This window comes from Podarcis cretensis (genome assembly GCF_951804945.1).
Source record: "Podarcis cretensis genome assembly, chromosome: 17".
Lineage (NCBI taxonomy): Eukaryota > Metazoa > Chordata > Lepidosauria > Squamata > Lacertidae > Podarcis > Podarcis cretensis.
In genome coordinates this window covers 31,979,329-31,997,115 of record NC_137187.1, presented here as the reverse complement: position 1 = coordinate 31,997,115, position 17,787 = coordinate 31,979,329, and the positions used below count along the sequence as shown (strand labels likewise).

The 17,787-nt window shown below is 43.3% G+C and overlaps 1 protein-coding gene across 8 annotated transcripts in view; it reads left to right on the top strand.

The window, feature by feature from the left end:
- Window positions 1-17,787, top strand: part of DNM2 (dynamin 2) — a 60,229-nt gene that overhangs the window by 40,106 nt on the left and 2,336 nt on the right. For 6 of the 8 annotated variants that reach the window (XM_079959312.1, XM_079959309.1, XM_079959310.1 and 3 more), the window contains 6 exons: window positions 1,138-1,251; window positions 8,513-8,622; window positions 10,603-10,714; window positions 11,529-11,693; window positions 12,630-12,865; window positions 13,301-13,555. In XM_079959312.1, coding sequence (XP_079815438.1) covers window positions 1,138-1,251; window positions 8,513-8,622; window positions 10,603-10,714; window positions 11,529-11,693; window positions 12,630-12,865; window positions 13,301-13,555 — 992 coding nt within the window. Of the gene's footprint in view, window positions 1-1,137; window positions 1,252-8,512; window positions 8,623-10,602; window positions 10,715-11,528; window positions 11,694-12,629; window positions 12,866-13,300; window positions 13,556-16,117; window positions 16,189-17,787 lie in introns of all 8 variants that reach the window. The other 2 variants (XM_079959314.1, XM_079959313.1) reach the window with 1 other exon arrangement.

Here is a 17,787-nt window from a genome sequence, read left to right as displayed (position 1 = left end):
TTGAGGACAAATTATCCCACCAAGAGGCAGACGAGCATCAGTACTGCCATTTCAACCCTTAACCTCATTTACATTTTCATTTTGTGACTTTTTGGTTAGCCAGGCTCTAGCAAAGAACTGGCTCCAAAACATTTTGCTTGTAGCTCTCGTGGAGTCACCTGTGAGACTGGTGTGACTTCATCAGGTGGGGAGCTGCCCCTTCAGGCAAACTGAGAGTGTGTCATTAGTGTGAAATGCAAGACGAAGTGAGTAACTGAGTGGTTGTTTGCAAATAGGAGTAAAGGTGGTTGGAAACAACTAGCTGCAAGCAGAGTTGTGGCCTGCACAAATCAGTGTAGCTTTGTTCAGGAGACTCCTTTTTCATCCTATTAAGTTTCACTAGATCTGTGGCTGCTTTGTAAGTTGCAAACATGGATACCTGAGGGTTGCCACCAACGTACTCTGGCTCCTGCCTGCATCTTTTCAGGGGGTTCTTGTGAATGCTATAAGCAGCTATAAGCTGATGGGTTTCACTGCCATGTACTATAGCATTATATATTTATGAGGGACCTCATAGACATCTATAAGCAATGTTTTTGCTGTAAAGAGAAGGAGCTCCTGTCCTGTTTTTATTTCTGGCGATACCCGTTCATCTGTCAGTGAGTATTGGACTGCTACACAGAGTTCCTTTCCTGATTTTACCTGCTGCTGCAGAGCGCTAGTCATGGCATGTTTAAAATTCTGCTTTACAGGTTTATCACTTGTATCTAGCATTCTCTAGATTTAATTTTGGGTACACTAAGTGTCAATGGGTGCTTTAGGGTTGCATATTGGTGAGAATGGTTCATTGCTTAACATTGATCACACGGTGGAATTTTGCAATCATGAGCCAGGCTGCTATTTCAGAGGCAATCAAAGTCCACGTGTAACAGTAATGCTGTAGGTGGGAATCTTCAGACCCCATCATCCTCCACTGGGCCCTCCAAGCTGCTAACTTTGGAAGCAGGCCTTTTCTCCCCTGGTGATTGCCATGAGGGCTAGAATCTTAAGCCATTGCACCAAATCTCTTGAACATAAAGCAATCCCATCCATCTTACGTTCCCCAAGATAGCCTGTAACCTGTTCTTCCTTCCTCACCTACTCCTTGATTTCCTCCAGGTCATCCGGCGAGGCTGGCTGACTATCAACAACATTAGCATCATGAAAGGTGGCTCCAAGGAGTATTGGTTCGTCCTGACGGCGGAAAGTTTGTCTTGGTACAAGGATGAAGAGGTGGGTAATTATGCATGCGATATTGTCGCAGTGAGAAGTCACCTGGGTGGTGTTGTAGATACTCAGATTGAGTCCTTGAAATCACACACATGGAAATATGGGGTATTGTCTACACCTCTAAAACTGCCCACTTACCAGCAAGGATGCCACGACTCCCCACGTGCACAAGCCTTGTTCTGTTAACAACCTGACAGCAAAGTGCCTTGCAGCAGTCCATGTTTATGGCATGAGCTACTGTGGGCAAGGGTTTGTGTGGACCACAATAATATATCGAGGGTGTGATCACAGAGACAAAGGAGAAGCTGCAATGCATTGTAATGGTGGTGAGGAGGAAAATATTTTGTCCTTCCCTTTCCGCTCCTGTCCCTTCCTTCCCACCTGTCCATTTGCCTCCTCTGCCCTCTTCCCCTTCCCAACTCTCTGCTAACTTTCCTTTCACCTCCTTTTACCTTCTCCACTGAGCTCAGGGCAAAGGTTGGCCGAATAGGGGGAGACTGATGAAAATGAAGTTATCATTAACTGATGATTATTAAATTAATTAAACTGATGATCATTACATTATCATTATCTGGTGTATGTGAGTTACATTGCCGAAAGGGCACTCAGTGGGAAGGTATTGGCAGGCTTGGGGAAATTCCAAAGTTAGAAGCATATATATATATAAAAGTATTCAGGAAGAAACCGGGGGTGGGGGTTCCCCAGCCTAATGAGGATTTAGCATGTTCAGTGGCCAGCGAATACCAATTGACTGGGGAATGTGGGTGGTTGAAATGTAGTACAGCATTGTGAAAGAGGATATGACTGGCTGGCTAGAACTCTTAAAGAGGAGTGATCCACATTACAACATTTGTTTCCTATCCGTTAGGAGAACCAATTTTGAAACATGGAAGTGTCTTCCTTGATGCTGGCAATAAGTTCCAGGAGTCTTGGCTCCAAGTTTATCACAACCAGATTCCATATAGGACTGGCTTCTGTGTTATGACATGTGCAGAAGGGAGAATCTCTAGCAAGTTATCCTTTTTTCTCGTGGTTCTACTGCCAGTTTGTCCTCCCACATAGCTCTTTAGTGGCTGAAGAGCCTTGTTTTGTAAGAAGTGGCAACTGGATACGCTTTCTCTGGAATTCCCTACCCAGACTGGAGTGCCACAGACTACAGGAAGGAATGCTTTGCCTCCCTTTGTCCCTGCTTAGTTTTGGTGCAGGGAAAGAGGTTGTGCATTTCATGACTATTTCCTTCATCTAGGGTTGCCATATTTCAAAAAGTAAAATTCCTGACACTCGCAAAGTTGTTGAATTTTTCTTAGGAAGACCCCAAAATTCCTGACGTATGGCAAGCCTAACTTCATCTTTCTTAGCTTTGGGAGCAGTGGGAGGCAGTATATTTTTTTGTTGCTTTTCCATCTACCATCCTTCAGACTCAGATTCTGGGAATGCTTTCCTTTCTGTTTCTTTCTACCAATGCTAGATCCCAAGTAAGGAAGAAGGGATGCATTCAAGCTTGGGGAAAACTTCCCTGTTTTCAGCAGAAGATGGATTTGCACGCTGCTGGTTGTACGGCCCATATGTCAGTCACAAAACCACCTCCGCTAGTAAATTATTTGAGTTGCTAAACATGCAGGGTGCTTTTGCAAATAAAAACAAGGTGCCCTACCCATTTGAGCCATGGAAGCGGGCACAAACAGGAAGAAACACTCAGTTCAGAATGGAGGCTGTTCATTTGTCATTAAAGAAGCAAAAGAGGGAAGGGAGTCACTTCACTCAGAAAAGCCCACACCACTTCCTGTTTCAGATACATATGTATGCACGTTGAGATGCACTGCTCCCCCATCCTTGCCCCCCCCCCTCAGTTGTGTGTGCCTCACAGTTTGGTTTCTTGGAAACAAAACTCAACACTGGGTGTTGCAAATTGGAATTATGCTTTATGAATGGGAGATGACTCGAGTAGAGAGTAGGGGCCATCCCATATTCCAAAGATATCCCCGAGTGCATCTCTTACCTTTCCCTAGTGTCATATTACAGAAAGCAAAATAGTTGCAATTTGGGAAATCTTGGAAGCCTCAGTAAAGCCTGCCTTCCATCCCTAACACTGGGTGGGCTGGTCTTTGCTGGCAGGGATAATCATGTGCACTCCATCTCCATGCCAGGTCTTTTCAATATTGAAACTCTACATCTACATATGCCTTGCATATCTTGATGACAGACCTTCCATTTTACTTAATATAAACAATGAGTGCACCAGGCAAGCTTGTAGGGAGAGAGCATCCCATAATTAGGGCACTGTTAGGTACTTCTTGTGTGCAGTTGGACCCAGAGTCAGGTAAGTGACATTGCAGGCTCTGGTGGAAGTCAATTTAGTAGGCCAGGTTGATGCAAATACAGTCGTACCTCAGCTCCCAAACACCTTGGGAGTGGAATGTTCCAGCTCCTGAACGATCAAAAACCGGAAGTGAGTGTTCTGGTTTTCAAACTTTCTTTTGGAAGCCGAACGTCCGGCGGGGCTTCTGTGGCTTCTGATTGGCTGCAGGAGCTTCCTGTAGCCAATCAGAAGCCACGTTTTTGGAAGTCAAACGGACTTCCGGAACTGATTCTATTCGACTTCTGCAGTACGACTGTATTGGGATTGTGGGATCTATATACCATGGGAGGCATGTTGTTTGAGTTCAAGGAATCTTGGACTGCAATTATATCACCTTTGTAAACAACTCTCTGGCAGCATCTTGCTGGACCCTCTTTCCACCTTCTGTGGCCTGAGATGAAGAAGAAGTATCTTGTTGCACTCTAAAGCGTAAAACATTTATGGTATATGCTTTTGTGAGCTACAGTTCACTTCATCAGATGCTTGAAGTGTTATATTGAGTTACAGGTGTATATACATATATGATTTAGGGGAATTCTATACAGGGAGGTGAGATGGAAATGAAATGTAGAAAAATACAGGCAGCGACTTAGCCTCTACCTGAGAAGAAATGGACAAAGAGCACTTTGTTCTTTCTTCTTGCTACAATAGACATGGCTACCTCTCTCCAAATCCTCTAGAACAGAGTAGTGCAGTTAAACAAAGGCTGATATTTTTAAAAATTGCTAGGTAGCTACGTTTTTGCTTTTTCTTCTGTAGATTACCACTGATGTGGCAGCTTTAAAATTTTATTGCCTTTGGCAATTTGGTTAAGCAGGAGTCCCCCCCCCCCCCTCACCCAGTCTATCTGCCTTGGTGGTTTGTTTTCCTTTTCCTAACTACTGAACTCTCTGATTTGCTTTTAAACGGTTCACGTCCTGCTCTTGGTGCATACATGAGCCTTTGTAGTTTGGAAATTCCCTGCTAGATTGCTTGCTTCAGCTGGGGACATAGAAGCCCAAAGTATCATTCTGTAATTTTTTCAAACTTCATGTCAGCTTCAACTATCAGCAAATGTACTACAATATCCAACATAGCTGCCCTTCTGAGTACCTAGCTGGAGAAATGCAGACTCTGGAGGCATGAAAGAAACAGATAACTACCCCCTTATTAAGACGGAAGGAGCTTGCCTGAAAATGTATTTGTTTATTTGTTGTGCGGGGGTTTTCTTAGACCTTCTGTGTCATTGCTTGGAAATTCGAAGTTAGAGCACTCGCCTTATCTTCTGTGCCGTGTAAATAGCGAACATATTCTACAGTCTCACATACAGTGTTGTGCTTTCACCCACTTCCCTTTGGTCTTTCAGCCCCAATCCTTTTCTTCTTCTTCTGCAGATTGGGGCAGCAGTGGAGATGGGCTCAGTGGTATGTCCGTGTTTGGAAGCGCTAAACTTTTAATTCTGACTGCCAGCCTCTGTGCTCTAAAGCTTAAGGAAATATTTGCAAATCTTATGCATGTTTAACCAAAAGTAAAAGCAACAAGTGGAGCTTAACCTTCCCCTTTTGCTTGCTGGCTTGTGTGCCTTCTCGTGATACAGATATTTGTCCCAATAGCCTACTTCACCCAATTTTAGGTCCCCCTCCATGTGTTCTTCATCTCCCTTGTGACCCCACCCCTCCCATTTGCAGCCATCCACTGCTAACATGTACCAATCTTCCCCCTTTTCACCATTCAGTGGCCCAGAACTCTGGTGGTGTGCTCTGCAACAGGGCATAAGCTGTTGTTCTGCGAGAAACAAGGGCACGGGCTGCTTCCCTTGCATTGTGGCATGCCGTGTCAGGAATAGGCATGTGAACTAATTGGGATCTCTGGCATGATATGTGTATGTTAGACTTATTTTGCTGACCCATACTTATTTTCCCCACTCTGGGTCTCTCTTGTGGCTGTCGCTCCACTCAGGTTGGCAGCAACCCACATTCTCCTTTCTCTGATTGCCTCTAGAGCCTCCTGCCCCATCATCCCATTGGATCCTGAGATATGGCTATGCTTCTCTTTCTGGGAAGAGAAGCCTTAGTCTGCCAGGTGGGCACTTCTTTGCCTGCAGATTGCCCTGGGGACTGACCAGTGATTTGTTAGGAGACTCTTCTGTCATCCTGGTGTCTTGTGTCACATCCACCCCACCCCATTCTGTGACATGCAGCCCATCACAACTAACATAGACAATTTCCTGAAACTGAAATGAATACTTATAGGGAATGCAGGCGGTTTTGTGCAGTTTAGTGGCCATGGCCCCCATGGTATCATGAGCTTTGGTGTTCCCTTGAGCTGCAGAGGAAAAGACTGGGGCTGAAAAACCAAAGGAAAGTGTGGGGTGCATGGAAGATAAGTCATGAGCTAGCACAATAAGTGTGAGAGTGGGACATATTTACAGCTTACGTGGCGCAGAAGTTAAGGTGGACACCTTAACTTAGAATTTCTGTGTGTTTTGATGCATGAGTGAATTTGTAAACATCTCAACTTTTCTTTTCAAACCAGAGGTTTCTCAATCCTGGAAAATTAATTGTCTGACTGCTTAGGTGTGACATCGATAATATTCAGCGGTGCGTCATCTAGAATGAAGATTGATCAGTGGAACCTATTGTGGTATTGCCACTTAAAAATATGAAAGAATTCATTTACACATTTTAACTATAAAGCATTTTTAATACACTTTTTAAATACAAGGTTTGCTTTGGCTCTCTTTTGTCAGTGATCTTAAAGAATGCCAATGTGAGCACTGATCACTGACAGGCAAGCTATATATTTAAAGCAGCCAACCATGAGTTCAGCTACATTCAGCAAATCTCAGCAAAAGTTGGTGTGTTTGGATTAAACCCTCCCCCCCCCAATCTTTCCTTGAGAACAATAAACCTCATGAGTTTGTGCAGAGCTGGCTGCATCTTAAGGCAGACATTACAGGGAGAAGTGTGGCGGTCTTTGTTTTGGTGCCCATACTTAGCTTTTGTTTAACTGCAACTAGTGTACACGCAGTCTTTAGAAATGGATTCTCGTTTGGAAGCAAGTCAGTACTTCCACCCCTGCAATTTTGTTCTTTTCTGCTATTGCATCCTACCCTTGGGGAGAATATTTCAAGTTTTAAAGACGCTTGCCTGGTAGAACTTGGTGCTTTTGAATACCTGGTGGCAGCAGGCTCAGTTGAACTACTGCAGTACAAAACAGACATGTATTTCTTGAGCCGTTTTGTTCCCCTGCCAAGATATTCTTTTGTGCTCACAGTCCACAGCCACCCACGCCTCAAAGCTAGCCAGACCCATATCTCATTTAACTTCCAAGCAAGACTGCAGGCAGATATTACCTTCAACAGGGGTGCTGCACAAGCAGAGGCTGTTTCCCTAAAATAAAAAGTAAAATAGGTTGAGCAAACAATAATAATAATAAAATTTTAAAAAACCTGTTCCAAATCACTGGCAAACCATTTACTGGGTGAGAAGCCTCTCTGGGAGAGTTCTTGTCTGGAAGGTGACAACCGGCAGGCCCAGCATGAACAAAGCTCTCCAGCAGAGACAAAGCCTGGGAAGCTAAACTGCTCGTTGAATTTATATCTGTCCACTTCCCTAGAAAATTCATCTTTAAAGCACACATTCCTGAAATAAGCAGGGGATTAAGAAGTTTGTTTAGTTATCAGCGCAAGCTGCATTTAAAGCCCGACTCTCAAGTCATCCTGTCTTGTGACTGTCGAAGGAGGGCATAAACCCTTTATGCACAATTAGCCAGCTTCTTTATAGATCTGGAATCTCAGTAGCAGCAAAACTCAGAATAAAGTTGCTTCCCCAAAGCAGAAGCTTACCTGAACAGCCAACACCCCTGAAGTGATGCTTATCCAAACCCAGTCTAACCAATGTGCAGACTACTGTACACCTTTATAGCTTCCTGAACAGGTAGTCTGAACACTGGGCAGGCGGGGCTGGAATCCAGAAGCTTCTCTTCCATGTAATCCAGTTCTGTTCTCCTTTTGTAGGGTTTGTTAAGTAGAGCAGTTCCAGGGGAAAAAACCTACTTTGTCTCCTCTGACGTGGCAAAGTCTGCGGCTGAATCCAGTCTGGAAAATGGTTGGGGCTGTTCAGGAAATCATAGAGGGGGGGCGGGTGTGAGGTTTGTGGCCTCTGTATAAAGGAAAACGTCACTTTTGGGATTCTGCGTGTGCATGGAGGGAGGGAGGCAGGCAGGCAGGCAGGCAGGCAGGCAGCATCTGGAGCTATAAACAATTCCAGATGTGGGGTTTTTGCAGAGAGGCTGCTCTGTGTGACTCATATGGGGGCCCCTCACCACTGCTAGCCTGCAACTTGTTAAAGAAAGCAGGGTTCTACAGCAAAAAGATTGAGGGAGCCTACTTTTTGCTTTTTCAAGTCTATTCTATGCTACCTCTTCCTTCCCAAAGTCCTGTATGGTGGATGTGGGGTTGCAATAGATTTCCACTGGCAAAGCCCTGTCCTTTTTCTAGTAAATGTTTCAACGACAGAACTCTAACATTTATACACTCGAAACAAGCAAGAACTGATTTCAGTAAGTGGCAGTAGCAAGAGCCTTATAAAAAAGAGACTAGCTCTGACTTTAAAATAACATTTCTAATGTTATTTAATGATGGAATGAAGCATGCTGGGTTAACGTACTTGTGGATGGAATCCCTTATTAAGGGTTTATATGAGCACAGTGTGTGAACTTTGAACCAGACTCTTTAGGCCTCAATTAGAAGCTTGAAGCCTGGTGTGGGCATGCCAAATCTAAAACAGTTTACATTTACCGGTAATCATCATTTTGGATGTCAGCAAATATTGTAAGATCAGATTTTCTTACTGGACTATTGAATGCCAGAACAAACCAACATGTATGATGTTTTGGGCTTTTCACCCTTCTTTATCCTCATAGGAAAAGGAGAAGAAATACATGCTCCCTCTGGACAACCTAAAAATTAGAGATGTGGAAAAAGGCTTCATGTCCAACAAGCACGTCTTTGGTATCTTTAACACAGAACAAAGGTAAGAGAAGTATGTCTCAGTGCTTTCTGATTCATGAGAAGCCATTTCAGGACCTTAGGCTGAATTCAGATCTAGTAAAATTGCTGTGCTGATCTGTCCTAAACCCCTAGCCTGCCTGGCCACAAGTCAGTATGTCAAGTCTGAAGTTCAATCCAAGAAAGTAAAGTCCGAGGTCCAAAGGTTAAGAAACGCAGTCCAGGGTCAATCCAAGTAGCCCAAGTCTGAAGTCCAGCAGTCAAGATACTGTCCAGGGTCAAACCCAAAGCTCGATTCAGGAGCATCCAAGCCAAGGTCTACCAACATAGGCAGTTGGGCAGACACAGCACCTCAGCTCTGCTTCCCTTTTGTTCTTTGCATGTTGATTGCAGCTTGATGAGGCATGTGATCCTCACCTGTTCTAAGCCTACTCCAGCTGAGGAATGACACACCTCCCAGAGCTTGCGAGCCTCACCTTGCCAGCTAGTGAGCTGGGCTGTGAGCCCTTGGCTGCCTCAGCCTCCTAGAGTGCCCCTCCTACTGCTCCCTATGCCTCAGAACCTGTCGTGTTCAGGGAAACAGGGGTCCCTCTGGCTCTGGTGATGGGTCCTGCTGCTCTGGTTTCTGTGCACGGACCCCCATCCCCTTGCCATCCTTCATCACTCTATGAGTACTTTCTTCCCCATCACCTGCTTGCCCTGGTGTGTCGCAGTCCTGGCTACACCCATCACTGAGATCCTCTTTCTGCTCCCCATCATCCTGCCAATTCATGACATGATCATACAGAAGGAGAGAGACTTTGTATGTTTCATAAAACTCTCTCTCTCTCTCTCTCTCTCTCTCTCTCTCTCTCTCTCTCTCGTTCTTGCTCTCGCTCTCTCGCTCTCTCTGACACACATGAGAAGTGTGCTGCGTGTTCTGTCCAGGCTTAGCAAGTCCTGAGGTCACATGTACACTTGGGTGAATTGCTTGTTGCACACGTCCTATTCAGAAAGACTTGATCTTGACACAGAAAGTATTGACTGACACTTTCTGCACTGTTGTCAGTTATCTTTAACGTCTTTGCTCATTGCCTGCTAAGTATTTAAGCTTAAAGAGTTTGACTTTACTCTCCTGTTCACATTATGTGATGGGGTTGGAGCTGCCTGAGCTAGGATTTTTCAAGGGACTGGATCGCGGCGGAAAGACTTGGCTCTTTAAAAGACGATATTGTAAAGTATGTTCCTTGTCTTGGCTCAGTATGTGATTTGTCAAAAAATCTCCTTAAGAAAAATATGGCAGGCATCTCTTACTAGGTCCAGCAGAAAGGTAAACCAAGGGAGGTGAGGAGTAGCAAAGTGATGAAGGTCTTGAGCACGGTTAGGGAATCCTGGGCCCACAGACAACAATAGGCCTGTTGGGCCTCCTAATTTGACCGGCAAGGCTGTTTCTTCCTAGGCACACCCACCTGCCACTCACCTGGTGTCACGTGTGGGATAGTAAAGTCATGCTTGCAAAGGAATAGGCAGTCTTAGAGTGCCCTCTTGAGTGTTCTGTTTTCAAGCACAGCATGCATGTGGTGCTGCTGAAACTTAGTGCTGCCCACAGTTTTGGCCAGGGCTCAGAACTGCAACTGTCAAATGTCACTAGCAAAGGATTGGCCACAATTGCATCTGGCCTGCTAGCCAAAGTGGTTCCCCATGTCTGCTTTGGAGTGTATGGCAAGACATTTAAGTGGAAGCAAAAAGCCAATGGAGACCATACTTCACTCTGTACATGCAACTATTATGGGCACCATTTGGCTAAGTAGAGTAGCACTCTATTCCATTTGTTGGGTGTTCCTACAGTCTCACATTCTATTGTGGCAATAGAGATTAGAACTTCAAGGTACTTAGAAAATAAAGGAATATATATATAACTTTCCTATTACAGGATTCCTGTTGCCTGATGTGGACTTTCTTTCACTAACCCAATGACATTTGTCCTTCTTCCACTCCTCTCTTTTCTCCTGCACCCCTAAACTAGGAATGTGTACAAAGACCTGCGTCAGATTGAGCTTGCGTGTGACTCCCAGGAAGACGTGGACAGCTGGAAGGCCTCCTTCCTCCGTGCTGGTGTTTACCCTGAGAAAGACCAAGTAAACATTTTTTTCCTTCAGCAGGAAGGGGGGGGGTTTGTGCTGAAGGCCCAGTAGTGGTACTGTTGTACCAAGGATCTCCTAGCAGCTGCTGTTGCCTCTGGCTAGGAGCTACTCTCGCCAGTTAGAGGTTCCATCAAGTTGGGCACCGTACCTTTGATTGGCGGTAGTTTGCTGTCCAAAATCTTGGTAGGGTTTTCTTAGAAAGAGAGAAAGTTGGTAGAAACTTCTGCTGTCTTCCGCCCATACCCACCTCCTGAAGTTGTGTGGATAAGGCAGTGCCATTCTAGATGTGGAAGGTAGTATCTGTGTAAGAGCTGTGAAGGATTCAAGAGGATGAGCCCAAAGCCCAATGAGCAAAGCAGGAATCCCTTTGTGCTTCTCCCAAAGCTATACAGGAAACAGTCATCTCCAAAGACTTGTGAGGGTAGCTGGGCATGCTCAGCCTAGGGAAGAGAAAGCTGATTCAGAGCACAAATTTTGAGGTTCTGGGTCAGGTGCGCAAGAGGCTGCTGTGATTTTAGCTGTATCAGCAAGAGCAAACCATACAGTGCAAGAATTAAACCCAATAATAAGGAAATAATTGTTCATTGCCAGCGGAGGGTAGGGAGAGAACACTTAGAATTCTCATTAAAATGTCAGCCAGCTAATAAGCACTGCAGATCTGGGTTAGTCCAAACTAAACCCATGCTATGATTACTGGGATATTTGGGAATGCAGAGATCCAATAATGACTTGAGGGCCTGAACTGGTACTCTCCCTGTGCTGATTCTTCCATAGGTCACCTAATGCTGTCCAATTTTCTTCTGTGCAGGTGGAGAATGAAGAGGGATCCCAGGAAAACACCTTTTCCATGGATCCTCAGCTAGAGCGCCAAGTGGAAACTATCCGCAATCTTGTTGATTCATATGTTGGGATCATCAACAAGTCGATCCGGGATCTTATGCCAAAGACAATAATGCACCTAATGATAAACAATGTGAGTCATAGTTGGATATTTATTTGTTTATTGTCAGGGGCTAAGCAGACATTGTTCCACCACTCCGCTGATGCACCATTATTATTTTAATTTTAATTTTATTTTATTTTGCAAACTTAACAAAGAATGTAAGGGGAAGGAAGATTGGGGGAGAAGAATTGTTTAAAAAATAAAATAATAAATATAAAGTAAAAATAATACTGATAGTAACAGAAAAACACAATCGGGTCACATAATGGATAAATTTGCCAGCAGTGCATGCATCTTAAGTTAAACTTACAACTTAAAATAAGCTCTCTAAATGTCCAAAATAGGAGGCCACATAAAATTGACATCTATATGAAATATCTTCATATAGATGTCAATTTTATGTGGATACCTATAGAGTTGTGAGGTCCTCAGACCATTGTGTAATAAATGGTGGAGATTTATCCTTCCAGGCTGAGTCTAAGTCTCTTAGCAAACATTAGAGCAGGCATAGGCAAACTCTGGTCCTCCAGATGTTTGGGACTACAATTCCCATCATCCCTAGCTAACAGGACCAGTGGTCAGGGATGATGGGAATTGTAGTCCCAAACATCTGGAGGGCTGGAGTTTGCCTATGCCTGCATTAGGGCTTTCAAAGTCCACTTGCCCTGCTGTGTTAATCCCCATGCTATAACACTTTAAAAGTTGTTTTCGGCAGTATACCTCCAACATCTGCCAATATTAGACAATGCCTTCCCATAAAAACATTGTGGAGTCCAGTACAGCAGTGGCAGAGGCAAGGGTGTCTCCCCAGCCCCCTGCCGCCCCACTGCAGGTAAAACTCATGACCAGGGTTAAGAAACTAGTCTGGCTCACGGTGTTACTCCAGCTTGAATATACCATTTCCAGCCCCTTCGCATTTGGACAGCGTCACCTCTTTTTTGTGCTTTCCTTCCCCCATCCTCACAGACCAAGGATTTCATCCACTCGGAGCTGCTGGCCTACCTGTACTCCTCCGCAGACCAAAACAGCTTGATGGAGGAGTCTGCAGACCAGGCGCAGCGCAGGGACGACATGCTGCGAATGTACCACGCCCTGAAGGAGGCCTTGAACATAATTGGAGACATTAGTACCAGCACCATTTCCACACCGGTTCCTCCCCCTGTGGATGACACATGGCTGCAGTCAGGGAGTAGTGGGCATAGGTGAGTTGGGGTGGTGGCTTATCTGCTTCTGGTGTGCTTTATTTTTTTGTTAGGCACATGGGATGGAAGCATAGAAACCAGCAAGGCCAGAAGTTTCAAGTGACCTACTGCCAGAACTCCAGGAAGAGCCCAGGCACCTGTATTTGGCCCACCGACAATGTGATTTCAATACTTAACGACAAACTTGAACCTTGATCTATGCTTGTTGGTAGCCTTAAATCTTCGGTTGTCATTCTGTAGGGTCTTCAAATAACATTGTTTGGTTCTGGGGCTAGTTGTACAAAATAGCTCTTGTACAGAATGTGAAGCAGACAGTTCATACTTTAGCGTATGGGGTTTGGGGTTGAACCTGATTGCATTGGCTTCATTTTGCCGTATTGTACGACACTAACTTACCTTCCCCGTCCTGGTGGTTTCTTTTTCTCTCTTTGGCAGCCCGACACCACAGCGCAGGCCTGCTTCGACTGTGTTGCCACCAGGGAGACCGCCAGCAGTGAGGGGCCCTATGCCAGGCCCCCCCTTGATCCCAATGCCAGCCGCAGGCCCTTCCTCTTTTGTGGCACCACCCATTCCGTCACGCCCTGGACCGCAAGGTGCATTTGTTGCTAATAATGACCCTTTCTCAGCTCCTCCTCTGATTCCTTCACGACCAGCACGTGTTCCACCCGGCATCCCTCCAGGTGTGCCCAGGTAAGGCATCCTTCAGGTTCTCCTCTCTTTGCTGCTAGAGCAGATACTATAGCAGCAGCTCTAGAGCTGGGATGATGAACCTGTTGCTGCCCAGTTGTTGGGCTGTAGATCCCATCATCCCTGATCATTTGCCATGATGGCAGGGACTGATGGGAACCGGAGTGCAGCAGCATCTGGACTCTAGAACTTATGAGTCTTAATTTCTTTAACCCTGTATAACAATTTCTCTATTATCAAAATGGAATGGGAGAATTCAGACCTGAAAACTGGAACATGGACCGTGCAATATGTTAGCGTGGTACAAGTGCCTTAAAACAACTGCCTTAGAACAGAGGAAATATGTGAAAGCAGGATCAGGTGTAACCTTTCCCTTCAGGGCCAAAGAGCTGCTTCTGCATTTTTCTCTCACCTTTTTTTATTATATGCTTTATTGAGTTTAAAAAGAAGTAAGAAACAGAAGTTTATCCAGAAAAGAGAAATAAAAATGGTAACATTTGTTACATCACATCACCTTACATTCTTCCTGAGTTTCTAGCAACTTCCCATCACCCCATTATGTAGCTACCACTTACTCTATCTAGCACACTGTTTATTTTTGTTTCCTTTTGTTAATTTTCATCAATATAATATTCTCTTATAATTATCCATCATACTACAGAAGTCATTCTATACCTGCCACTGGCGTCATGTTATTACAGTAATCCTTGATATATATTTTTATACATGTCCCATTTCCTAGTAAATGTTTGATCAGTATGACCTCTCAGTTTTTCTGTCATTTTTGCCAGCTTGGCGTATTCCAACAGTTTACTTTGCCACTCCAGCTTTGATGGAATTTTCTGTCCTTTCCAATTCATAGCGATTAATATTCTTGCAGCTACCATGATATACAAGAATATTTCTCTCGCATTTTTAGGGATGTCTGGGCCTAGTATCCCCAGGAGGAAAGCCTCCGGGTTTTTTTTATGAAGGGTACCTTAATCATTCTTTTGAGCTCATTATAAATTACCTCCCCAAATTCCTTTATTCTCTTACATGTCCATCACATAGGTAACATTGAGCCTTCCACTTCCCCACATCTCCAGCATTTACTTGACATGTCCTTGTACATTTTAGATAGTTTTAGTGGTGTCAAAAACCAGTGGAATTGCATCTTCATAAAATTATCTTTCAAGGTATAGCATGTGGTGGTTTCATGTTAACCTTCCATAGATTTTCCCAGGCACTCATTGGGATGCTATAGCCAAAATCTTGGGGCCACTTGACCATTACAGATTTTACCTCCTCCTCCATGAGGAGAGAGTTTTCACTTTAGAGTTAATCAGTTCTTTTTCTAATCTGGAGGGTTCTGTTGCAAAGCCATTTCTTTGTTCTAATTTGAAGTTTTTTAGTTTCAGCTGGTTTTCTTCCCCTTTTAATAATACTTTGTATATTGGCCAATTCCCTTTCATATTTTTTTCTTCACTACTAATGCTTCAAAGGGAGATATCCACCATGGAGTTCGATCTTTGTATTTTGCCCAAACCTTTGCCCAGATCTTTGTATTTTGCCCAAACCACGTAGAGAAATTTCCTTATAATTTGATTTAATTTTTTTTGGGATCTTAACTTTATCATAACCTAAGTAGACATGCCAGCCATACCAGTTGTCATGTTCTTCCAGGTCTAGAAGGCCTGTGTGCTGTAGTATACACCATTCCCTGATCCAGCAGAGACAGGCTGCCTTGTAATATAATGTCAAATCTGGCAGGGAAAATCCCCCTCTTTCTTTGATATCAATTAACAGTTTATGTGTAATCCTGGGCTTTCCCCCCTGCCAAATATGTAGAGATGTCTCGTTGCAAGTTTTTGAGGCAGCCTGTCACTCCAATCCCAGGGATTGTCTGAAATAGGAAAAGCATTTTTGGTAAGACATTCATTTTAATGGTGGATATTCTCCCCCCAAAAGATAAATTTAATCTGCCCCATATTTTTAAATTTCCTTTAATTTCAATCCAAGTTTTAGCATAAGAATAAATTGATGTTTTTCGGCGTAATCCATATTATTGACCAAGAGCTTTGTTTTGGAACGGTTTAATTTGAATCCCACTACCTGCCCAAAGTTCTTATTTATTTCTAATACCTTTAATAAACTTCCTTTTGTATTCTCTGTCATAATAATAAGATCATCGGCAAACGCCTTTCGTTTATAAGCTTTCTCTCCTAGTGTTATTTCTTTTATGTTTTTGTCTTCCTTTATTTTTTTATTCAACACTTCCATTACCAAAACTAATATTAGCAGGGATAGCAGACATCCTTGCCTTGTTCCTTTTCTTATTATACAGTCTTCTGTAATGTTGCCATTGATGATGATCTTGGCCCGTTGATCAGAGTATATAGCCTCTATTCCTTTACAAAACTGTTCACCGGACTCCATTTGTTGCATCATTCTTTTCATAAATCTCCATGAGATGTTGTCAAAGGCTTTCTCTGCATCCACCAGCATTAGTACTGCTGGTTTGTCACTTCTGATTTCTAAATATTCCAACACGTTAATGATATTTCTGATGTTATTTTGCACTAGGCGTCCAGGGAGAAAGCCGGCCTGGTCTTCGTGAATGATGTCTTTAAGAATCATCTTTAATCTTTTTGAAAGTATGTCGGCAAATAATTTTTAATCATTATTTAAAAGGGATATTGGCCGATAATTTGAAACAATTGTTAAATCAGTTCCCTGCTTGGGAATTAAGGTTCTAAAGCTTTCTGTCCATGATTACTGTAGTTTCCCAGTCTTTACTATGTCATTCATTGTGTCCTTCAGTGGTTCGAATAGCGGCTCTTCTAGCTTTTTATAATAATTTGCGGATAGGCCATCCAGGTCCGGGGCCTTCCCTGATTTTGCTTTATTGATTGCCTGTTGAACTTCCAGTGCAGAAATAGGAGAATGTAAGAGACTGAGTCTATCCTTTGAGATCTTTGATAAATTGTTCTGCCCTAAGTATTCTTCGATTTTATCATGATTTTCTGTTCCTTCCCTGTATAGTTCTCCATAAAAAATTACAAAGCTTCTATTAATTTCCTTTGGGTCGTCAGTTATCTTTTCTTCAATTTTAATTTTATTTGTTATCCTGCCATTCTGGTTGTTTTTAACTGCCAAGCTAAGAGTTTGCCAGGTTTATTTGCAAATTCAAAGTTTCTATGTTTTAATATTTTAATTTTTCATTCAATCTCTTGGTTAATAATCATTGAAAATTGTGTCTGGAGCATTTTAATATTCTCTGGTTTCACCTCAGATCATATAAATCTTACGCCTTTTTTTCCTCTCCTTTGGTGCTCAAGAGTCGTCATGTTTCTTGAAACTGCATATTCTTCCTTGTGTGGAATTTCTTTTCTTTCACTGTTGCAGGCTTTGCAGAGGAGGAAGCATTCTCCATTTTGAAGCTCGTATGAGATTTTAGTGGAGTGTATTATGGGAATATGTCTAGTTTTGAATTAGAGACTCATCTAAGACAGCAGTGCTAGCAAGCAGACTGGTTTCTTTAGCCAGTGCTGTGTTTATTTCTCAAAACAACAGAAAAGAAGCAGAATTTAGCTCCTTGAGAATTTCAAGTTTCATCTTGAAACTGCTAGCTCTTACGACTTCAGAGATGTGTGTGTGTGTGTGTGTGTGTGTGTGTGTGTAAAAAATAAAGAGGGGAAAAAAGGAGGAAAGCCTTGTAGCCACCTGTGTAGCCAGCCACCTCCACAAAGTTAGCAGAAGCAGAATAAACTAATCTACACAGTAATCTACACACTTTGCAGAAGTTAGTGTATCTTTTTGCAGAATTTGGTTTATCGCCACACAGAATTTTTTAATATAGAAATAGATTACACCCTGAATATTTTATTCTATCTGTATATTGGGCAGTCTCAACATCATATGGTGTTTGCGGGGTGCAGGGACAGACAGAATACAGTGCCCTGGTACTAGTCATTGTGTTATTGAGCTGGCTTGTTCTCTGAAGGAGCTGTACAATCCAGGCTCTCGCATACCCTGCATAATGTTCACCCAGAACCACACCTTCAGAGTCAAGCAAATTGGATTTGGGTGTCTATCCAAGTCACCCCTACTAGTCATACCAAAGGCAGACTTTTTTTTCCAGACAGGTGAAATATTGGGAGGTTGAGTGGTTCTAAGCTGTCTAAAGAATAGTGATAAATGATGGCTTCTACCACTTCTATTTGTTGGCTAAATGTGCCACAAAATGTACTATT